This window comes from Ursus americanus, chromosome 4 (genome assembly GCF_024610735.1).
Source record: "Ursus americanus isolate L20-20 chromosome 4, mUrsAme1.1.p, whole genome shotgun sequence".
Lineage (NCBI taxonomy): Eukaryota > Metazoa > Chordata > Mammalia > Carnivora > Ursidae > Ursus > Ursus americanus.
The window spans coordinates 47,441,028-47,466,299 of record NC_142130.1 but is presented as its reverse complement, the minus strand read 5'-3'; the positions used below and the strand labels follow the sequence as shown (position 1 = coordinate 47,466,299).

At 39.8% G+C, this 25,272-nt stretch overlaps 1 protein-coding gene across 1 annotated transcript; it reads left to right on the top strand.

Annotated features, from left to right (window-relative positions):
• Window positions 1–482: 482 nt before the first annotated feature.
• On the top strand, window positions 483–25,272 carry HHLA2 (HHLA2 member of B7 family). Its single transcript, XM_045785259.2, is given in 11 exon segments — window positions 483–580; window positions 6,488–6,746; window positions 11,001–11,087; window positions 13,216–13,305; window positions 14,782–15,092; window positions 15,094–15,133; window positions 16,123–16,386; window positions 17,442–17,762; window positions 20,422–20,532; window positions 22,739–22,798; window positions 23,564–25,272. Coding segments are annotated over 7 exon segments (1,137 nt in total). The 5' UTR covers window positions 483–580; window positions 6,488–6,746; window positions 11,001–11,087; window positions 13,216–13,241; the 3' UTR covers window positions 22,765–22,798; window positions 23,564–25,272.

Here is a 25,272-nt window from a genome sequence, read left to right as displayed (position 1 = left end):
AGGCGCAAATACTAGCTCTGGTTTAGGGAGAAGTGGCAGACAGAAAAACTATGGTCTGTTTCCTTGCTTGTTGCATCATGACTTAGAACAAAATGTCTTCTCTCCATATTGTATGTAGAGTATGTTGGTGATGGTAAAATATTCCTTTTGGGCCATAGATTGAAGCAGAATTTGAGGGGGAATAAATATATTCTAAAGTGGAACCACTCAAAGTGGGGCTCTGCAGGCCGGTGCCAGTGCGTGCACTGTTTATTACTGGTTCATGATGCAATAAGTATAGAAATAGAGAGTATTTAAAATTACTCTGTTAGATTGCTATCAAATTTCTATGCCTATTGTATATAATAATAAAAAATCAAGGCTTGCATTTTATGTTTAATTTCATTTATCTAGCAATTCATCTTTATTGCGTTTTCCCAGTGAATTTGTCCATGACAGATTAGAAACAAAAATTTACTGTTCCTTTACTGTAGATGGTTTGAGAAATGCTGATCTTGTTGAGCAGTGCCCTTGTGAAATCTATTATTATTCCTGGATGCAGCAGCTTCTGTAACTTGGACTGCTTCCCACAGCAAAGGAGGTAAGTAAGCTTGCCATTGTCCATAGAGTATTTGGGTGGTGGTAAGTGAAGGCAGCTTTGGCTATATGTGTTGGGCAAAGATTCATGTATAGAAATATACCAACAAGCTGACTGTACAGCTTATGTTCTTTTTTTTTTCTTTTTAAAGATTTTATTTATTTATTTGACAGAGATAGAGACAGCCAGCGAGAGAGGGAACACAAGCAGGGGGAGTGGGAGAGGAAGAAGCAGGCTCATAGCAGAGGAGCCTGATGTGGGGCTCGATCCCATAACGCTGGGATCATGCCCTGAGCCGAAGGCAGACGCTTAACCGCTGTGCCACCCAGGCGCCCCTGTACAGCTTATGTTCTATTGCCTTCTATCCCTACTGTGGCTGGCTTTCCCAAGAGTAGAAGTATGTAACCAGTGCGTGGCCTCTCCAATTTGGAAAGTAGAACGAGGATCTAGGCAGAAGGAAGTTGATTGGAACTGAATCCCTGTGTAACATAGCCTGAGAGTTCTCTTGGCTTCTTGCTGTTGACTTTCCTGGCATTGTCTGCTCTTTTGAAGCTTGGAGGTTGATCCTTCAGTTCTGGAATTCCCCAGTCTCTTTCTAATACACTACCTTCTTGCTTAAGTCCTGAATCTGTTGCTTGTCACTACAGAAGGTCTTGCAGTTTTAAAGGCATTTGATAAATATTGCCAAACTGCTTTCCAGAAAGTTGTATATCAGCATATACCATCGCCAATGATATGTCTCTAAGCAACTTTTCCGGAACTGAATATTAAATGTATATATGCATGTGCGTGCGCGCGCGCGCGTGTGTGTGTGTGTGTAGATATCTATCTAATCTTTGTCATTCTGCCTAGTTAGAAATGGTACCTTATTTAAATTTTTTTTCATATCTTTGAATATTATTGAAGGTGAATTTGGGGGGATTAAGTATCAGGACACTTTTATATGCAAGTTATAGAAACCAAATTCAAATTAGCTTAGCAAAAAAAAAAAAAAGAGGTTTGGTTAGCACACATAAAATGGAACGATACCGGGGTAGTTTATAGAATTGAATTAAGAAGTGTGGGAACCAAGGCCATGACGATGTGCTTATTGGCAAGCACTTCTGTCTGCTCAGGTACACCCGCCTGCTTGCCATTATGCTCTCACCCTCAGCCTCTCTCTGCACTCCCCACCACTGATTGCTTTCTTTCTGTCAAACAGTTCTCTTCACGTGGCAGGAGTTTATCACTGCCATTAGTTTCAAACACAGTCTCCCAGCCTGGAAGCCTTAGTGGAAAAAAGACCTTCTCATTGAATGTTCAGAAGTGCTTTGGCCTTTCTTGGATCACTTGCCCACTCTTTGGATGGGTCGCCATGATTTGCCACACCTAGATTATTAGCCTATCCTTGGTGGGAATGATAGAGTAAGACACTGTTGCCAACATGGATTAGCAGCAATCCCCTTCCCAGAATGAAATGAAATGGGGAAGAAGGGTTCCCTTGAAGGCAAGGTAGCCGGGCAGGCAGAAATGTCTCCTACACATTTAGCAGGAGCTCTTGATTTTGAACAGATTGATTACATGTTGAAATCAATGCTTAAAAAAGACTAAGACAGAATGGTACATACATAGGGTGACCATATAATTCATCATCCAACCTGGGGCACTGTGAAAGAGGCTCCTATTAATAATTAACAGAATGCACAGTTAACCGTATCTGGAGAATTGAGCAAGTGGAAGCAGAGAAGCACTTAGAATGACTACACTAACCTCTTCACTAAACCATACATGGTTTTACAATTGCCATCAACACTTGCTAAGGGAAAACAACTTCTTGAAACTGGGGCCAAAACTCCCCAAAAGGTCAAGATTCAAAAAGACTAAAGGGACCACTGGAAGGGACCATTTGCTCCTTGATAGCTTGTTCTTTGCGGAATAACCTAGAGGTGGCGAATCATTGATGTCTGTTGTAAAGTTTCATAGTAGAGTGGTTAATGGAGGGCCTCAAAGTCATGAACCTGATCTGGTTTAAAGTCCTGACTTTGCCATTCATTGTAATCATGAACAAGTTACTTAGCCTCTATATAAACCTCAGTGTCTTCATCTCTGAAATGGAAATTATAATACCTCACATGATTGTGTTTAGATTTACGATGTATATAATAATACTGTATGCTTAATAGCACTGAGATGTTACCTGCTAATATTACCAAAAGAGTAATAAATGCAGGAGAAAAGAGAAAACTGTATTTTATTTTGTTGTTGTTGTTGTTTAGTAGATAGGACCTCCTAGTAAACTTTGTTCTTATGGGTTCTTTCATCCATCTTTAGATATTTACATCATCTGCTCTTCTGACCTACCAATTCCTTCCACCCAAGATCCCCACAAATATAGACAACTCCCCATTATGTGGCAAGGAAGGAGTAACCAAATGTCCCTGCATATCATTTAAGAATGTCTTTGGGTTTGTCACTTGTTTCACTGGGGCTTTTCAAAAATGATTTCAGGATTGGTAGGGGGAATCTGGTTTACAGGATTTTTAAAGTCAGTACGCCATGAGAAGGGGTGGCAGTAGATATGGCCCCAGATACAGCTCAGGAGGTAAAGTTTGTTAGGAATTAAGGTTGCAAGTAGAGGGAACAACAAGGTCAAGGAATTTTATTCAGTGTGTTTGTAGGCATGGAGAAAGAGAGAAGGGGAGCTGGGGGGTGTGTCAGAGTTAAGGTCTAGGGAAAGAGAAGAAGGAACAGAACAGGGACACGAGGAATTACCAGAAGATGGGTTGATGCAGAGGAGAGCAGATGAGAATTCATATTTCTCAAGGAGGGTAGTACCTGATCTTTGGAGAGAAAGGATGGGAAGCCAAGGCAAGGAGAAGCAATCAACATTCTGTAGTGAATCGTGCTGGGCCTAGATCTCACTTCCTGAACAGAAGAAAGCATGAACAAAGATGCCTCACTTCAAAGAATCCTAACATCTCTGGTTAGTGTCCATCTCTGTGTGTGTGTCTCTCTCTCTCCTCTCTTTCTTTCTCTCCATCCTCCCCTCCCCCTTCCATCTCTCTTTCTTTCTCTCTCCCTGAATGTTCCAGTGTCTTTACTGAACTCAGGAGACCCCTGGGAGAACTTCTAGCTATAGAAACAAATAGAACTGAGCAGAGGCTGACTTATCAGGTGTGTCTGGGCAGCTTGATCTGTGAGTGGAGCCATGCGCGTGAATGAGTCAAACTCATGTACTCTGCTTTTGAAAGGTCTACAGACCAACTTAAAACTTTTATATTGTCCCTTCTCTAGTCTTAACTTTATAAATTCAACACTAAACTTATGATGTTGAAGTATACGTCATTGCATTATGACTTGTCAAATTCACTCTACCAATATGCAAGTCCTAGTTGTCTATTATGAAGTTGCTTTACTACCCCATAGCCTTATTTTTAAAGGCCCCTTGAAAACAAGTATGTGTGTGTGTGTGTGTGTGTGTGTGTGTGTGTGTGTGTGTGTTTATTTATTTATTTTAAAGAAATAAGGACAAACAGAGACCCTGGAGGGTGAAATAGCCACACTCTTTTCTAGTTGTATAAAAAAAACTTCATATTTGCAAGCTACTACTTCAGCTGAGTATCAGTATTTTCCTTTTAATGTTGACACTAAAAAGAAAGGGGACTTTTCAGGTTAATGTGTTCTGCTGTTAGAAACCTCTTCTTACAAAAAGCATAAGGCACATTAAATTTACTACAAAATTCCAATGGCTCATAACTGATGCTTGCTTTAGCTTCAAGATTAAAAGTGGTTTTGCCACCATTAGCAAGCAAATGCATGTCTCCAACTTAACTCTTAAGATATGACAAAGCTTCTGTCAATATTTAATTGTGGTGGGAAGAGAGATTATTTTTTTCATTGATTTATTTATGTAGACAAAAATGGAACCTACTTCCTGTGTCAGGAGCTCTTTACCAGGTAAAAAAAAGATATTTTTATTTTGTGTCACCTTGGAATATTTGGAGACCAAGTCACAGCAGTTTAAATGTATTACTTAAATAGCAGAATGTCTAAAGATAGAGGATCCAGAACAGGCTGGACTCAACAGTATCACTACAAACTCCATTTTTTTCTGTCTATCATCTCTATGATCCTTGTTATGTTGACTTTTTAATCCTCACACTTGTTTCTTTACATCTAGAAGGTGGTTCCTGCAGCTACAGCATGAACTCTGTGCTCAGAAAGCAGAGGGAAGGGGTTGCCATGAAGTTCTGCTCTCGTATCTATCCCCCTTATAAGGACACAAAAGTTTTCACAGAAATACTCCCAACAGACCTCTGCTTATGTCTTATTGTCCAGCACAGTATCCAAACATTTTTTTTTCAGTTTGATTTCAATAGTTCATTTTGGAGACAAAGCAGTACAAGAAGCTGGCCACACTTTCCTTTTTCCCTTGGGCTTGGAGTTAGGAGGGAAAGGCAGACATACAGACAGAATTGGGTTTCAACGCTCAAGAGTTGTGCGAACATGGTGAGCAGCTGAACTCTCAGTTTCCAGGATAGTTGGGAAGTTCTGACTGGGTTCCAGCTCTTCACAGTGGTCACCACACTGGCTCCTCCCTCCCCAAATGTGGAGGACTCCCCCTCCCACACTGAGCCGGTGTGGCCATCTCATGTACCCTTTCTGGGCCCTTCCTCTGTTCTGTTGGCTAGCGGTGGTCACGTCTTACACAGGGCCGGGCAGAGGAGTTCTGTTAGCAAAGAAGGGAAATGGTACCAGTGTCTACCATGGTGTGCTTTCACACCTTATCTATTTCACGCTCTTAAGTTTGCTTTTAAATGGTTTCCTGTCACATTTACTTCGTTGATGCTTACAGGCTGGCTCCTTTCATTTCTCTGCTACAGTCCCACTGATGGGATCTTTCCAAAAGACAAACCTGACTTCATCATTAGCTTTCTATTTCCTCAGTGTGGCTTACAAGAATGTCATGATCTGGCCTTTGCACACCTTTCCAACATTTTTTCTTCCACACGGCCTGCTTGGTATTTATGTTCTGTCTTGCAGCTGTATGTTTGTTTTATTGTCTGCCTAGAAAGTATCTTCCCTCCTCCACTTCCCTGTACTCTTTCCCACAGGCCAGCTCCTCCTTGCCCTTCAAAACTCAATGCTTTGATAAGTTTTTGTTAACACCCTGCCCCTACTAAGCTCAAGAGCTTTCTTCTGTCCTTCCATAGCACCTCGTGGGAGTTCCTATTGCTGCCTGTATCTCTGTATTATGATTTGTTTATATAATCTATCTATCTTTTTGTACCAGCCTGAGCTTTGTGAGATTAGGGACTGACTTATCCCTGTACAGTTTGTGACCCATAGGAGATGCTCAAATTGTATGTTTCCAATGGTAGAAAAGATGGTTAAGCTTGGTAGATGACAGAGTGGGTACCGTACAAACAATGATCTAATCCTGTTTCCCAGGAGGTTGAGATAAATTTGAGGTATTTCATTTTCTCTTGTTTCTCAGAACTTTAACATTGTCAGATCTATGAATGGATTGTAAGTAGAAGATAGGGCTAAAGCAATGGAGCCTTACAAACAAGGGTTATTTGGCAGAACTGACTCTGAACTGTAGAGAGAACTCACTGATACAAAGTCAACCTCACAACCGCTATACTTTGTAAGTGACCCACCAAGCTGTATACGCAGACCTAGGCCACAGTCCTCCCTGTCCTGTGCACCAGCTAGTTGAGGTAGCTACAGCTCTAAACTCCAAGCACTGAAAGCCACTAATTCAGGTGTCCAGAGGCACAAGTGCTTGCCAGAACGCAGACCTCCATAAAGTATCACTTAATAAAAGCTCTAAGCAATACACACAGCTAGGAATAAGTCTTGTAAAGGTTGTTTTGCCTTTTTTTTTCTTCTTTACACCCAATCCTTGATTCTGCTATTCCGTTACAGGTCATTCAACCCCAGCACCTTGATACGTAGGTACAAGGAAGAGTTCTTTACTTCTGGAATTGAAAGGATGACACAGGGATCGAGTCAAAATGGTTAATCTCATACTGAGAATGAGGAATACTGAATATATCACTTACCATGCAAATAGATGTATTTAAATATAACAGCTGTGACCACTATCGGATGGGACTCTGAAACCGGCATTGGGCGATAAAGCTAAACTGACCTTAGGAAGGAAGACTCCTTTGACCTCCCCCAGGTACTACTGCTTCTTCTCTGTGTTACAGATACTTGGTCTCACATTGTCTGTGGTGAGAGGTCACCATATCATTTCAGAGCTTTCATTACTTTCCTCAAAATCCTTACATCTGACACAATCAGGCCCAGTCGTTGGTTTAGTTAAAAAAAGTTAGGTGTCTAAATTATATATATATATATATATATATATATATATATATATATATATATATATATTTTTAAAAGATTTTATTTATTTATTCGACAGAGAGACAGCCAGCGAGAGAGGGAACACAAGCAGGGGGAGTGGCAGAGGAAGAAGCAGGCTCCCAGCGGAGGAGCCTGACGTGGGGCTCGATCCCAGAACGCTGGGAACACGCCCTGAGCTGAAGGCAGACGCTTAACAACTGCGCCACCCAGGCGCCCCTAAATTATATATTTTGAATGTTTTTTAAAATTAACAAGTGTCCATCTACTACTCTCTAGGTTTTTGGAGTGGAGGGGGTCAAGGCATTGCTCTGAGCATGAAGCACTGTTTGATTTTCTGTGTTCTCTTTCTTGCACAAACTTGGTAGCACACCATCTGGGATTTCCAATTTTCATTTCTTGAAAGTGGCCAGAGAACTCTGTACTCAGATTGTTATAAAAGAGTTTGGCTCCTTCTAGATCTTTACAATTTGCTTTCAGTCTTTTACTATTGTCTCCCTGACACCTAATCCAATAGCAGAATTTTCTTCTGTCCTTTTTTGTGACTTGTTTTTATTTAGCCTTTCCAGAGCATTCATCTTATTCAACTTAGTTGTTGGGGAAACACCAGGTTTGTCTTGTTCTCGCATTTAATCAATTAACATTTAAATTATTTAGTGACGCTAACGCACTGAACTGGAGGAGAAGTATACAGAAACAGCAGACGGGCTTCTCAGCGGCATTTGGCATGCCGTGGCTCTGTCAGTGTTTTATAGAGGGAGAGCTGACTTTTTTTAAGCAGTCCTTGGCCTTACATCTGCACACGTTCAAAACTCACTTCACTTAATGGAGTCTTATTCAGTTATTTACTACCTTTATATGCTCGACAAAACGCCGGCCGTCTGCCTTATTAACCCTGGCATTTTCTTTTGTCAGTTGTCTTGGCTTTGCAGCATTCTTGCTTAAAAAAAAAAAAAAAACCACCATTCTGTCCAGCTATATTCTTTCTTGTATACAGCATTATTGAGGAGGATTATATAACCTACCCTTTGGCAGGAAGGAACATTTTGTGATAGGAGTCTAAAGTGGAAAATGGCCCTTGGAGGCATAGTAGTGCCCCTCCTCCTCACATTCTTTGTCTTGGGCTCTGCAAGCTCTGCTTCCAAGAGATCAACCCCACCAGAGATGGGGATTTGTGGAGTGTCTTCAGGAGGAAAGTGTGAAGAAGTGTGGGAACAGGATGAGGCAGAAAAAGGAGCTAAGCAGGGATATGGCTTCAGGTGAAGTCTCAGCTTCATTCCCTGGGCAGGGCTCCGGACCACAAAATGTTTCTTGACTTGAAGCTACCATTGGGACGGGGAGTAGGGAAGGAATGTAACTCCCAGAATCACAGCTTTCATCACGTAAGGGCATCCTCTGGAAAAGGTGGCAGTAGCTGAGCAATGTGTGCATGAAACCTGAACTAGAAAAAGTGATCACAGGGGATCCTTGCAGGAGATTAATGGTCTGCTAATATACAAAATATCAGATATTAAATGTGTGGCATTTCCAAAATAGCTGCTTTTATTGGACCCAATTTATGAGCCTTCCTAGGTTTTCTTGGCTTTACCTGTTTCCTGGCCCCTCAACTGCTTGGACAGAGAGAACCCTTGCCCCAACACTACTGCCCCATTTCTATCTATTTATTATTTATTTATTATGTTATGCTAGTCACCATACAGTACATCTTTAGTTTTTGATGTAGTGTTCCATGATTCATTGTTTGGATATTTCTAAATGGCAGCAGCTGACTCCACCTTCCCTGGGGAGGCCAACCTCAGCATGTCCACCATTTTACCCACCACAGTGTGAGCTGCAATGACCACAGTACAGATATGAGTCTCCAGAGGAAACTCACAGAGGCAGTGGTTTCCCCTGCCCTGTATTTCGAGACTCAGGATACCATACTGTGAGGCATGACCTCTGACTTCCTTCGTGACTGTCCTCCGTGGCTGAGGGGCCAGATGCACAAGTAGAAGGAACATGGGAGTTAAAGCCTCATGGGGAAAACCCATAAATGAATTCCTTTCTTTTTCTCTGATGGACTTGTGGTTCTATAGAAGATGCCTGGAGATCTGAGCAAGTGGCTCTGTTTTCTACTCTAAAGCTATGGCCAAGGCAACCAACACCTCATATCTACTTTTCCTTCTTCCTTGTTTCCCCTTTTCCTTCACTCTTACTGCTCTGTAGCTGCACCCCTACACCTCCCCAAAAATACATTAGTGTACCTTAACCCAGTTACAAAGACCAACTCCTCCATCCAGAACAACAGCGAAACAAAAGACCAAACAGAGCCTGAAACAAAGGCAGTACCCCTAGAGATTCAGAGCTTCAACCCAATGTATGAATCCTTAAGTGGCGGACTTCCATTGCAGAACATCAGGGGAGATTTTTTGAGTAAAGAGGGGGTAATCCTAAAATTGTTCTTTTGTTCTTTTTCTCTATCTTAACAAAGTCAATCCTATTAAAATCTAAGTGGAAGCTTAGGAGAAATCCCTACAATGCTACAAAGAGTTTCCTTTTGTTATGACTTTCCCGAACTGGCTCAGAGCCAAGTATGGGAGGCACTGAATTTAAAAACAATGTAGAGGAGAGTGTACACCCTGGAAGCTGCTTTTCCTGAAGGGACTCATAAAGGGAACTGGCGTGATGCAAGTGATATGAAACATTCTTGGTTTTCAAAAATAAATTGACTTGCAATGCCGCTCCGCTCATATTTAGGCCAGCAGTTATGAGGCCAGGTCTAGTCTTAAGTGTTACTGATGGGCAGGCTGGAGAGTCTGGGCCGAACACAAGCTAAGTTTGTCATTATTGTCACAGTTCGTGCTGATGGCTGCCGCCAGTGTGGTCTGTAGCTGTCAAGAGGGGTCCAGGGGTAGTTGTCCTGTTCTTATTTTGTGCTTGTAGGATGGCCTCAATTTTCCCTTCTGTCTGATTAGTCTTAGCATCTGGATTGCTCTTTGCCGTGTTCCATTACAGAGGCTGCCTCTCTGCCTTCCTCCCCCACCTCTGGAATCCAGCCAAAATGTACCAGAACAAGATGCTTCTAACATTTGAACCCTTTTGTAAGGGTGCTGATTGCAACTTGGGTAACTTCAGTTTAATTCAAGGTGGAAGATTTCTGCTCCTTTTGGGGAAGAAAATAAATGTCTAAAAATAAAACTTGGGCATAAAAATAGGGCCAAATACTCATTAACTGCCTCACTTAGCTGAATGCTGAAATTATTTCAACAGAGCTAAATCAAGCATTTGTGTAGAAGAGGTTGAGTATGTTTTTTTATTCATAGTACTTTATCTTAGATGATAAATGGGTTACTGTAATTTGTCATTTTATTCAAAAGACATGAATTAAATAGTTCTCAAGGACCTAATTTTCAGCTCATGCTGACCCTTGAATTGGAGCATTTGTTTTCACGAGTTTTTTTAGAATGTATGTTGTGCGCTTTTAGGGAAGAGGCTGGAGGAGCAGGCAGGACCAGGAGCCAGAGTATGCAAGACTTGGTAGGCTAGGGTTAAAAATTTTGGATCTGAGTATGGTGGGAAGACACTGGAGGGATTTCAGTAGAAGGATGTCATAGATTTACATTTAAAAATATGACCTTGGCTGCTGCATTGATAGTGGACTGTAAGCAGTAACCAGTCAGATATCTATTTTAGATATCCACGTAAGAGATGATAGTGGCTTTGGAAGAGACAGTAATGGTAGAGTTGGTGAGTGCACAAATAATGGAGCTTTATCTAAGCCATTAACAAAAATAACTGCATGTAATTCTGGGTAATTTTGTTGTCTTGTTTGGGATAAGGTGGGGAGAAATGGTAAAGGGAAAGAGGTAAAAGTCAAAGTCTCATGTTGATTCTCTGATGTCTATAAGACATCTAAATGAACAGATCAGATGGACAATTGAATATATGACCTGTACTCAGTAGGTAAGTTTCAGAATCCTTCACATACAGAATCACATTCAGAGCCATGGAATAGAAGAACTCACCTAGGCAGAGAGTCCAGAGAAAGTATAAGACTTGAGAACTTCCCTTATTTCCACATAAATAGGGCAAGCAGAGGGGGAACAGCATCAAGGAAGAAAAAACCAGGAGAACAAGTTGGGCTGGACACAAGAGAGGCTCTTCCATCAGAGAGGTAAGGGCCAATTATGTTGAATGCTGCTGTGAGACTGAATAAGATGAGCACAAATCATATCTACTGTTTTTGGCAACGTGGAGGTTCTTGGAAACACTGATGGGGCAGTTTATGACCTGTCACACAGACAGAGGCCAGAGTGGATTGAGGAGAAATAGTAAAAGGGAAATGGGGGTGGCTCTTTAGACAATTCTTTTAAGAAGTTAATAGAGCTAAGACATAGGTAGATAGCTAATCAAGAGTCAGAGGAGAATATGGTGGGGCTTTTTCCATGTTTTTAAGCTAGGACTTATAGGGCATTTATATTCAGGGGCTTGATCTAGTGGAGAGAGAGAACCTGATGATACAGTAGAGGAAGGGATATAGTTGCAGGGGCAAATTTCTTGAATGTAAAAAATATGGGAAGCAGGGCAAAAGTGAAGAGTTTGGCTTTCTCTAAGAGGAGAAGGGGAGACAGAGTAGACACAGCTGGTAATGGGTTGTTTGAATTGATGGTGGGGGTGAGGGAGTATCCATAATCGTCATTAATGAAGGCAAAAGCATCAGCTGAAAGAGACATGGGGGAAAGAAACATTGGAAGTTTCAAGAAAAGGTAGCAAATATTGGAGTCATTATGAAGAATGAACAAGTGAACGTATATAGTAAGACAGTGAACATGGAATGCCCCAAATTTATATTAAGCAAGGTGGGTCTGCATTAATTATTGCTGAGAAAGAGAATGCTTAATTTTCTTGTTTGTTTTTTTAAGTAGTCTATAAAGGTAAAAAGTGTTATTACATATTTACATATGTTCATAGCAGAAAATTAGTTTAATGATTACTTGTAATCTTACTATTCAGAAACAATTATTGTGATACATCTTTTCATACATTACACATGCAAATACATCAAAAGGAAAAATTATAAAGGTCTTATTTTCATAACTAATACTATTTTAGAGGTTTGTGCTTTGCCAAACACTTTATCTACTTCTCTGAGCTATTGGAGTGATAACTTTGTCATACTGCAAATGTATTCCTGATTATTTGTATTTTAATATGCTCTTGTTTCTTTTCCAATTTTATGTAGACATATCTATCATAAAAAACATATAGTCCTGTTAAAAAAGGCTCTCTTCCAAGGCTGTACATACAATTATTCTAGTATTTAAAAGGTAAAGACGAAACTACAAATTATTCTATCAGGTTTAATTTTGCTGTGATGAAGGACTCTTATTTTTTAGAATAGTCTTAATTATTCTTAAATCTCCTATCCTACAATAAACTATGACACAACTTTTTGATAGTGTGGATCCCAAATGATTTCTTTAAAATTTTCTTTTAGAGGTTTTTAAAACTAATTATATGCTATTCCTTAAACAAGCTATTTTTTAAAAGAGAGTAAAAGTTATAATCCTATCACCAGAGAAAATCAGTTCTATTTTACTTACTTGGAATTGTATTGTATGTATACAGTTTGCCATCTATATTTTTCTTTTGTGTTTTAGTTTTTGAAATACTCATTGTGAATCATGATTTTAATGACTTATGATTTGTACTATTATATGAGAATGTATTTCCAGATTTTGTTTTTGTGTGTGATTATAAATAACACCATAGTTAACATCATTGATGTTAATATTTAACTGAATTTGTTTTTAGTATATTTACTATAAAAGCAATACATGTCCATTGTAGAAGGCTTTAAAAATACAGAAACTGTTATCCAGAGAACGATTGTTGAACATATACCAAATATTTATTCATTCAACAGCCATTTTTCAATACCTATTATATAGTAGGCACTGCTTTAGATGTGAAATCCGCTCTGCAGAGTTAAGGTCCTAGTGTGTATTCAGTGATATGTCATGTCTGTCTCTGATGTGCAGAGATGTATGTGCTTTTAAAAAGGGACTGTGCTACTTATAAGTTACATCGTATTCTGGTTTTTCTCCTATAACATTAAGAACTTCTTTCCATGCCATTGAACCATCTATTACAATACCATCTTTAGTGGCTGCTAAATGATGAATGATTTGTGTGGATGTACTGTAGTTTATTTAACTGATCTCCTAAAGTCAGACACTCTTTTCCAATTCCTGTTTGCATTTGAAATCCATATAACATGCATATTTTCTTGTCTTTGATAGGATAACTAGTATGACTTCCACAAGACATGAAGGCACAGGCAGTGCTGTCTATCATCCTCATTCTTGTACCATCGCTAAGTGGATTTCACGGTGAGTCACTTTATAATACACCCAGGTGTTGTTTGTATCAGGAACTAGGAACGTGAGCACACAATGCAAGGTGGCGGTTTCCTCTGTAGCCATAGCATGGTGAACTTTTCTAAAAGATCACTTAATGAGAAACAGGAAAACGGACTGGAGGTCCTACATGAAGATTAAAAATGATATTTTCTCCTGTCTACTGTAAGGCTTTTTCTAATCTGTTATCTGCTACTGGATATAAAATCACTAGAAAGGCAAGTTTGATTGACTGTTGATTGATTTTTTTTTCCCCAAGTGTAAGCTTGGTACTTAACACTCAACAGAAGACATTATCCACTTTGCTCGGTCCTGTGACGAGCATTTTTAATTATCTAAGGGAATATTTGAGGTATTTAGTAGAGCAATTAGGGAGATTGACAAAAACCACTCCTTTCCCCCTCCATCTTTCTGTGTCTTTCTCTCAGCATAATACTGCATCCCTCTAGTTCTTTCTACAGAAATAAACTTAGTCTCTCTGAGGGAGAGAAGTGAGATACAGCAGAGTGGAAAGAGCCCCAGAAGAGAGGGCAGAGGGAAAAGACTGTGATAAGGCCACATGAGCACTCAATTCTCCCATCTTGGGTGGTCTTGGCCAAGGTCCAAAGGAGTTTACTCCTTCATCTGTAAGATAAGATCCTTTCCAGTTCTAATATTCTAAAATCCATTGATAGCGTACATAATATACTTAAAATGTTTTGTGAATTGGTCAAAGAAGCTGGATGTTGCCTTCAAGGATTATGAAATGGCGAAGTATATTTTCTTTGCAAAAACCTTGATTGTGATGAATCCATCTGCTTTTCAAAATTAATTTCTGAAGTTAATAGTAAACTATATAATTATTAAATATACATGTATGTGTATATATGGGTATATCTATCTCAGGATGATAGGACTTCCACATTTATATCCAGAATAATATTCTTTTACTCTATTTCAGTTGACTCGTAGGATATCTGGAGAGATGTCCTAAAGCCAAAATAAATGAGTTACTTCACTTCCCCTTTTGGACTCCTCCTGCTCATGTGTTCCTTTGCTTGAGGCTAATGTCTGCATATTCATAACAGATTCCTGAATCAAACATTGTCTTCTACATACTCCAAATATTTCTTAATGAAACCAAGTTAAATTTGTTCTAATCTTTTAGAGCCTGCTGAGTCTAGTTAGCTGGATAAACTAATTTGTTATTGTTGTAGTATATGTTAAAAAAGTGAATATGTTCAGGAATAAAAATCAACAGGAGTCTTTTGTCTACATAATATACAGTTGCAGAAACTCTACCACAAGCTTCGTGGCTTGTTTCTAGTAACCAGACTAGCAAGGGTTCTTGATGGTGTGGTCTGTTAGTGATCAGGCTGCTGACCCAGGGTAGTTCTGCTAGATGGTCCTAATAGAGCCCTTGGTAAGCACCCATCATTAATTCTCTTCATACCTGCTCTTGATTTTTAGATACATTCCTTTTAGCTTCCCCCAGTCTTGTTACTGAGGAAGAGCAAATAGTCATTGGAAGACTTGGTGAAGATATAATTCTCCCTTGCTCATTTGAAAGTGAGCCTGAAGTTGTAATTCACTGGAAGAATCAAGATAAGTATGCTTACTCATACTACAAGGACAGGGACTATTTGGAAAATCAAGATCACAAATACACAAACAGGACATCCCTCTTCCATAGTGAAATTCACAATGGGAATGCCTCTTTATCTTTAAGAAGATTAAGCCTTCTGGATGAAGGAATTTATGTATGCTATGTGGGAACAACATCTAGAAAAAATCATAAATAAAGTGGTGCTAAAGGTGGGAGGTAAGTAAGTGTGTAAGGTTTTATAAAACAGCAATGATATCATTCCGTGTTTTTCTGAAATATCTTTTTCTTAATTGAATATGCTATGGGCTTCCTTCCAAGTCAATACATACAAATCTACCTCACTTTTTTAATGCATGGTATCTCGTAGTATAGACACGCTACACTAATTGTATTATACTAATACATAATACATAATTGATACACCCATTCTTCCACTGGTAGATACTCATGTATTTCCAGTGATTTACACGACAAATGTTGTGATGAGCATTCTTGTATTTAATAGTGGGAAATGATCTGAAAGAAAAGTATCAGAAAATTTTAATACATTACTTTGACCAGCAGCAAAAGAGTATCCATTTTCCCATAAGTCCTATCAGCACTTAATGTTAACAATCTTAATTTCTGCCCATATGATATCTTTAAAAATGTTGAATTATTGGCTTAATTTAAGTTTAATATTAATATTATATGCTTTCTTCCTGTCTGTATTAACGTTATAATTTATTTATTTATGGGAAGGAGGGGCATTTTCTAGTGGGTTCTTCTATCCAGCACTTGTTTCTTCTTCCTCTATCTCATTTAGCTGCTTCAGACCTTGACTCAGAAATCAAAGGATCATATGTAAACAAAGAATCAAAAAGGCTCTGAGTTACTACCTGGAGAGTACAGAGTGCTTCGTGAGCTCTAGTTTATATTGGTTGCTCAGCAAGATCATTAGATTTCTTTCTAGAGCTCTTACTAGAGAATTAAAATTGCTAGTTGCTATGCTAAGTATTCATGCATGCTTTTTTTTACTTGTAGATAACCACAGTATGTATCCTAAGTTGCTATAGAGTTTTTGTTTTGTTTTTCCTTTAGTAACTGCCAATTTTTGCTCATAAAGCTTAGCTTTTCATTTCATGGGTATTAATAAATGTTTTGCACAGATGGTTTAAAAAGAAGCTAATGACAGTCCCTCATATGTCCTTCTTTCTCCCTCCTAGTTTTCGTCACACCTGTGATGAAGTATGAAAAGAGGAACATAGACAGCTTCTTAATATGCAGCGTGTTAAGTTATCCTCATCCACTTATCACATGGAAAACAGACAATACATCCATCTCTGAAAGCAATATGGGAGAAATTGAATCTTTGGATCCTTTTTATGTTTACAGTATGATAAATATTACAGGATCAAATTTATCTTATGAATGTGCTATTGAAAACTCATTACTGAAACAAACATGGACAGGGGGATGGACAATGAAAGGTAGGCTCCCCTGGGCTTTCTGTGTGCACGTGCTCTGTCAGAGGTTGGGAAGAAATGAGGAGTGATTTATAAGGAAAGAATGGAACACTAGATGGAAGGCCTTGATCTTGCTAAGGAGCTTGACCAGGATTCCAGAGGTAGTATGGAGACAAAGAAGGATTTTTGAAGTATCAGAGAGACCTGGACTTGCATTTTAGAGAGGCTTGTTTTGGCATCACTCTCTCGCAGGTGGAGTGTGAAGTGAGTCTAGAGCTTAGGGAGAAGAATTTGTGGTAGTCCACAGAGGTCAGCTACTGAACTGCAGAACAGGAAGGACAAGATGGAGCTAGATCTGGAGGGGCAAGCCGAGAATATCCAGCAGAGCCCCTATTCTCATAGAGCTCAGTCCAGTGGAGGCTTACCTGTACACACTTGGAAATATACTTGTAAAGTGCAGGAAAAGAGACTTTGTGCAAAAAGTGATTAAGAAGCAGTTGAGACCATAAGAGACTACTACAGAGTAGACAGAGTGACAAGGGGAGGGTCCTGGGGAATACCAGCACTCGAGGGGTCAACAGAAGAAGAACATTGATTTCAAAAGCATGATAACTGGTACCAACATTCTTGAGTGCTCACTATCAGGCTGTAGGAGTTAGAAACCAGGAGTGTCACCTCACTGGCTGACGCAGGCTTAGGCCTCCTTGAAGGTCTAAACTTAATCGTGAGAAGTGTTAAAATGGTGGTGGCACAGCTTCTGTCAAGAAACGCATTTCCAAAGGTATTTCTTGAAGCTCTTCTAAGTGTAACTTAGAAAATTCATTTGAAAATTGTATTTTTTTTAAAGATTTTATTTATTTATTTGACAGAGATAGAGACAGCCAGCGAGAGAGGGAACACAAGTAGGGGGCGTGGGAGAGGAAGAAGCAGGCTCATAGCAGAGGAGCCTGATGTGGGGCTCGATCCCAGAACGCCGGGATCACGTCCTGAGCCGAAGGCAGACGCTTAATCGCTGTGCCACCCAGGCGCCCCTGAAAATTGTATTTTTGTTGATGTTTCCTTTTCTATCCTCTTATTAGATGACCTTCATAAAATGCAAAGTGAAAATTTTTCACTCTCATGTGCACTTACAAACAGTATTTTTTTACTGGATCAAGACTTCATAGTCACTTGGTACAACATGGAAAAAGAGACTTCCTCCATCCTGGCTTTCTTTCTGAGCTCCTCACGAAATGCAACTATCTATGAACCCCGAGTCTCGTGGAACAAAGAGCAGATAAACCAGAGTGACTTTTCCTTGACTTTGAAGGATCTTAGTCTTTCAGACAGTGGGAAATACTTATGCAATATTTCTTCAAGCAAATATACTTTTCTCACCATCCAAACACTGCATGTAGTAGGTAAGTTACAAGTAGGGTTGGATAATTGTTTTGGCTATAGCAATAGAGATTGTGAATATCAAACAGGGAAATCAGGTTGGCATTTAAAGAATAATCTTGATTGGTATTCCTGAAGATGTCATCTACCAGGGATACTTTTGGTCAAGATGGTAGTCAATCTCCTTTCAAACACACAAAAGTCCTGGGTTGGAAAAAAACAAAATTCTTCCCATAAGATTTCCTTTTCATGGTTTTAGGGCTTCAGAAATGAAGGGGGAACCCACATGATTTGGTGACTCTGGAGCCTAAGCATTCTCAATTCCTGTTACTGCTGCGCCTAACACATGCTTTAGGGCCCAGGGTCTGGGGAGTTGAGGCTTTGGGCACAGTAAGAAGTTAGTATTGGGGCTCTGGTAGATGCTAAGAAAGCACGGTCTGTGACTTGGTGGAAACAATCACCAAAGGACTTTGGAAGCACTAAGTGTACACCTGATTCAGCTCATTTTTTACCTCAATTGATAGCTAACTGCCAAAACTCTTTAAAATATTTCTAGTCTACTTTCTATAGAGTCATGGCATATGTACGCATGAAGTTGACTTTCTAGGTGGGCTGGTTGATCCCCTTACCTTAAAGCTATCAATTTGATATCATGGGACATAGTGGCAGCTCTCTCTTCTTTATTAAAGATATTTGAGTCAGTGGAAAATATGTTTTAAAAACATTTCTATCATTCTAGTTGTGAAAATTAGGAATAACAGATTTGGAGGTTCAGTGAGTCTATGTAGTGAGATTTGGAAGTAAGAACACAGAGTTGTCTTTAGGTTAAGTGGTCTTCAAATAGAAGCTTCTAGACACTGAGGGATGATATTCCCGCTGTCATTTTGAGAGTGCTGAAAACTGGGGTGCATTTGAAGCTCCTATTTTTCTCCCAAATAAGAATGTTAGTTTTATGTAAAATATAGATAAGCTTACATTCTATTTTTCAAATGTTGCCTCATGTTGGATTCATTTTGGAGTGTAGGAAAAAAAAAAACAACAGGAAGATATGGTCTGAAGACCACATATGACCCATCTTTCTAACCAGAGATTTAATTTTAGTTTACACAAAGCAAAGCATCAGGACCATTCCATCTCTGACAAAAGAAGCTTCTCAGAACCTCCCATTCTCAAGGAAACCCTGGCCTGTTGAGACTAGAGGAGGTCTGCCCACACTTCCCCCCCCAGAAAGAGGTGTGTAGCAGGAGCTACCCCACCAGGGCAGAAAAGAGGGCAAGCACTACTAGTATCCTAGATATCACTCTTGCCAAGAAATGTGGTTTTCTATTCTGAATCATGGTTTTCTACTTGTTGTCTTACCCAGGGGATACTGCAGCGTTTGAAAAGGAAGCCCAGATTAGGGGGTATGGGGAGTTAGGATTCCTAGAGTCTAGATCTACTCAATAAAGGTTGCATGGAATTGAATGGAATTGAATAATTCTTGCTCAATTTTGCTGCTGAATCACTATGTGATGTTGGGCAAATCTCTTTACAGTGGAGGAAGTGAGGGTGACAAAGTAAGAAAATGTTACATGTTGCAGAATTTTCTTCAGGAGGGAAAGTATGCATATATATTTTTTTTCTTTTCAAGATTTTATTTATTTGTCAGCACAAGCAGGGGGAGCAGCAGGCACAGGGAGAAGCAGGCTCCCCACGGAGCAGGGAGCCCGATGGATGCAGGACTCAATCCCAGGACCCTGGGACGGTGACCTGAGCTGAAGGCAAAGGCTTAACCGACTGAGCCACCCAGGGGTCCCAGAAAAGTATGCATATGAAACACTTTCAAAAGTCAACATTTCTACTTAATTGTTCACTCTTTATATGGGTACGCAATTTCAGAATGACACAAATATGTGTAGAAATTAATGTTTTAGTGGTTACAGAACATTATTAATAAAGAATATGTTCATAAAAATTGACATCTGTTATATAAAAAAAATAGCTATGAACACTTTTGCACCTTGAATTGGCCTGTGTGCTCTAATGTTTGCTCTTACTCGGTGGCAGGATGTAGATCACAAGATTAGTAGGTTCTGACTTGAGTAACTGAAGGTCTCCAAGTTTCTGCCTTCTGGGGTCCTAGTTCCTTTAATACTAATTACAACAATTGTACTTCCAACAAAGTTGCTGGAAACCCCCTGGCTCTTCCAGTGATTCTGAGGAGCATCAAGCCCTCTATCATCCTGGTGTTTGCCTGTCACCTCTCACTCAAGGTGATGACTTCTCCACTCCGCTGATCACCTCTGCACTTACCCTGTTCCTCTATGCCCCTGTCTTCTCCAAGCCAAGGGTGCATTCCACTCTCCCTTCATCCTCCAAGGATAATGCTGGGCTGAGGTTGGTCTGTAGTCATAATTATTCCTTTGTAACAGTGTGTTAACTCTCTTTACAATATAAAACAATAGACACAGTGCATAATAGACTCCTTGCCTCTCAGGTTTGTGGCCTTTTTCTCCCCCAACACCCACACCCTATCAAGCCACCAATTGGTTAACAGTCCAGCTTATGCAGGTTTCCCACAGTAAGGACATTGAGACTGGGAGGTCTTTATGCTCATAAATGCAGAAATAACTAGTTTTTAAAATTATAAATGTATTCTTTAGTAATTTTTCTTCCAGCTTATAGACTTTTTGTTTTATTTAGAACAGAGTCAAAGCAGAACCGCCTGGATAATTATTCTGCCTTTGGTGATTTTGGGTTTCCTGGCAATTGGCATATTCTGTATGTTAAAAAGACACAACTGTTCCAGGAGAGGTAGGTATCTCAGGGAGAATATGAGCTCTGTCCCTGGGTGTACAGGTAGAGGTGTATCCAGGATGACCAGCAGCTAATGCTACGTGGCTGTTGGGCATGTAAACAGGTCTAATTTTCTGGTCATTTGTAAAACTTATCAGAAATCTTTTAAAATGCTCCCACTCTTCCAGCTAACTATACTTCTAACAAATTTATTCTGAATCAAATGGTCGAAGATGTAACAAGCCATATACAAGCACATGCATTGCAGCACACTGAAAAAATTTAAATCTAGCACTAAAATAATATATAGAATTACCAAAATTATCTTGCATTGAAAAATAGCTGGAAAGAAGTAAGCCCAAACTTTAAAAATGGGTGCCTTTGGAAAGAGTTTGTCCCTATGTCTAGACTTGCTTTAGTCCCTGCACTCTGTTCTCTCTTTCTTTGAGCTTTGTCTATGGTGCTACTGCTTTCTCTTTTAGGGGCCATTTTATTTTAATCCTTGCTGCATTTTTAAAACACTTTTTCTGCAACAAACTTGTGTTACTTACTGATACATTAAGATGCCATGGTCACAGGACTTCTTAGAAGGCTTGGCTTTTATTAACAGAATTAGATCTAGGAAAAACTTAGATCTACTTATTTCTATATTTTAGACCAGGAAACAGGAATCCAAAAAGTTAGGGGTATGAAACAGACTTATGTATACCACTTAACGTGACCCACCTGCTCTCTCTTATTCTATAATCTGAGAAGACTGACTGTCCTGGGAGGTTGAGATAGATCCCATGTCCCTTCCTCTGACTGATAATTGCCTTTTGCCCCTCATGAAGTTAGGGGATTTGGTCATAGAAGACACCTTTATTGCAGGTAAGATATATTAAGTGTGACAGTGAGCAAGAGTTTCCCCAATTTTACTCTGAGATTGTTTATACTAATAGGCAGTCTAGTCTTGCTTATTACTGGTTCCTCCTGTCCCTTAGCTGGCCAGAAGTGGAAAAAGATGGGAAACCACAGGCAAGTCTAGTTTGTCCCCTAAAAGCAACTTCTGACAGGTGTAATAATACTTGTGATTAGACTCAGGTTTAAATTACGGGACAGAGCGGCAGTACATACTGCTCCGGAATGACAGTTTAGTTTCTATATTGGAAGTGTGCAAAAGGCAAGTCCCAACAGAAAATGCCTGGCACACTCAAAACTGTACAAAGGGGAGCACAGAAGATCGTTCATTTCCCCAGAGCTGGGAGCAGCTCATTTGCTAGCAAATCTAAACTTGAAGGGACAAAAAGAGGGTGCAGTTCTCAAAACCCAGGAGGAGAGAGTCATGTAAAATCAGATGCCTTGTAGGGAGAGTCACTTTTACTTGAAGGATACAGCCAGACCAAGGAGACCTTACAAGGAAGGAGCTGGAAGAATAGATATGAGATTTTGCCCTTCCCTCTCTGTTCTCCACCCCAGCTGGAAGCCAGAGGGAAGACCCAGCCTGTGGAAGGAATCCATCCAGGTCAGCTTCCCAGGGCAGACCCAGCAGTCTGGGTACTGATTCTAGGAGAAACAGACAGGAGCTATCAGCAAAAACATCAGGGTATTGGCTACTTAAAACAACAACAACAACAACAACAACAACAACAATGTGTTATAGCTCTGTAGTTAGATAGGCTGAAAAATGTATTTCAAGCTGTTACACTAAAGGCCCCCAAACATTGTCCACCTCCAGGTCCTTGGTTATAGTTCCATATGACCATGGTATGTGTTTTCTTTTTTAAATTCCCTTTTCTAGAACTGTTCTAAAATGCCATTAGTCTAGGATAAGTATAAATTAGCCTAGATTTTAGCAAGGCACAAAAGGAAGGCCTTCCTTGGAAAACGGCATCATACCCCTTTTTCCTTTGCTATCGATGGGCTTAATCACCACCTCCTTGGCTGTTATTTTCCATTGTTAATGGTTAGTAGGACTCAGGCCAACTACCCCAAAGAGCCAGGAATTCCTGGCTTGGACCGCTTTTATCCCTGTTCTGGTGCACCTGAATCAGCCATAAGAATTTATTGTTATTTGTAGCTGATGAGGTATTTCTACACAGAATGCATTTTTAAGGCTGTTTGTTGGAAGAAAGATATGAAAGGAAAAGTAAGGTGAGTCTTATAATTGTACTGAGGTAGGAATAAAAGAATTTGAGTGTTTGAGAAAAGATTTTTTTCTAAGTTTCTCTTTTTTTCCCTATAGAAAGGTCTTCTGAGGGTCCATACTGAGACGGCCAACACAGCTAATGCAGAGGAAAGCAAGGTAAAGCCTTTACTTTATCAAACAAATTATAGCATAAGAATGCTACTGTGAAAAAGTAATCGATTCACATATCATCATGCAAGACTTTGATAGAGGGGTAAAAAAGGGCAAGAGAGAGATCACAGGATAACAGACAGGAAAAGAAAACACAATTAGGGCTTTTTCCAATGTCTATAACTAAACAGCTCTACTTAATTTCCTATTGTTACTTGTAGAAAAGATCTCCAGTGGCACTATGCATATGATGGTAAACCAATGTACTTATTCTTCCAATGGAAGCACAGGACCGTATAGAAGTAGAAAGAAATACAAAGTAGTGAAAAGCAGATTACACTTTCTGCCCAGATTCAGATGGTTGGCCTTCCATATTTTCCCAACCACTTCTAGGCTCCTTGGGGACTGATAATTCACTTACGAATTACAGTTTAATTGCAAATTCAGTTGCTTAAAATGGAGTTAAAACTCTTTGCCACACACCTTTTATTAGGAGTTTCATTAGAATATAAGTAAGAACAAAGAGTGGGATAAACTTGTTTTTCTACTGGTTAAAAACTCAGGAACTAATCTAGAAGTGAGATTAAAACTGAGCCTTCATAACTACTTATAACTGTCTCATGGATCTCTAATTACTGATGCAGACAATAGCTCTAAAGCTCCCCACTCCCCAAAACCAAACAAAACACTATCATCATTAAATGCTTAAGATAAAAATGGTTATTCTGACCTGAACTACAGCCATTTAAAATCCATTTTTCTTGGTTCTAGGCTCTTTCAGAACACCCAGCCGGTTCAGGAAATTAAGACAGCTTTGTGTCAACACCTGATGAGCGTCCTTAATATCCAGTGACTTCGCTTCCCCCTTTCCTCACTGCAATTCCTGCTGTGGCTTGTCAGGGCCTAATAATTCTACCTTTGGAAAGACTTGCAACCATTGTTTTTCCCACTATCACATTTACTCATCAAGTCCTAACATGCCTGGATGCCAATTCCAACTTAGAAAAGAACTGTTTCAGTCGGTGACATTCCTGCTACAGTCAGACCAGGAGGCCACACTGAGGTTCCCACCAAGATCATGGAAGAAATGTATCTCTAAGTGCTGATTCAAAATCTGATCAACTAATGATGGGTGAGAGAGCACACAGAAGCAGGAATCACCTTAGTGAAAAGGTGAAAAACCAGGGCAATTGATATGGTAAAGTACTATACTCCAGTTTTATATGAATAGTTAGTTAATATCAGTTTAACCAACTAGATTTAATATGGTGAGTCTTAGGGTCTCCAAGATTGCCTAGAGCAAAGGGCCCTATCAAGTCAAGAACTGACATCTCTGGGGGTTGGGTTATACCTTCCAACACCAGGTTTGCATAGCTGAGTGATATTAGCTATGAAGATAAGTTGATTCACTCTTCTGACTCAGTTGTCATATCATTAATCAGCCTTATAATAAATTTAGATTTCCACATAGAGAATGCACAGCCCAGATGACTTGATGATCTCTTCCCTTTATTTTAATCAATTTATAAGAAAGAAAAATTCTGACCAGGATTTTAGTGACTTCGGTTTTGACCTTATAGTTTATAGGAGAAAACCAACCCTGAATTGTGCGTTAATGCTACCTGGTCTGATTTTCTCTAAGTATTTGTTACAATGTTGCGACAGGTATTCATCTTAAATTGTAAAGTATTGGCATCATTATAAAGAAAAACTTCAATTGTGAGGAGAAAACGCTCAGAACGGCTATACTCTTCTTAAAAAATGGAAAGACCAAAGCCAACAAATTGAGGATGGTAGACAAGAATGAGCCTGGGTCCTTCAATGCTTCTGAGCCTCTAGATTAACCTCAGGTCCACCTGTATGAGTCAAGGTTGGGGTCAGAGAGGCAAAGTGCTGAGAATGACAGCAAGGACTTAGTATATGGAATCAACCTTACATAATTCTGGGCACTCGTGAAGACGTCTACGTCAGGCTGCCCCTCTGCATCTGGCGCTGGGTCTGAAGTAGCTGGAAGTCAGCTGTGCCAGCGGTCAGGAAGGAGAGCTGGACATGGAGCGAGGATGAAAAATGAACAGTTGTTCCTTCACTTCTCCCTCTCAAATCTGGTGAAAATTTCTCTTGTGACCAACTCTAATCCAGAACCACAGAGAGAAAGGAAATCCTGCCTAGTGACAGTGGCACAACACAAAGTCAGCATCCCAACTATCACTCAACTGTCTGTGTGAGAGGCTGCTTCAGTGCTGAAAAGCTGCACCAACATGTAGCCTACCTAGGCAGAGACGGGGAGGATTTAATCTACAAATTCTAAGTGCCTGTGACGATATGTACATCACAGTGCTAAGAGGAAAGTTTATCAACTCCTACCATTAGTGGCTAAAAACAGTCAAGCAAAATTCATTAACTTTAGTAATAGCAATTTATCAACATACCCTAGGCCTCGTGGCCCATGTCTTCTATAAATATTACTCATTAAGAGGCAA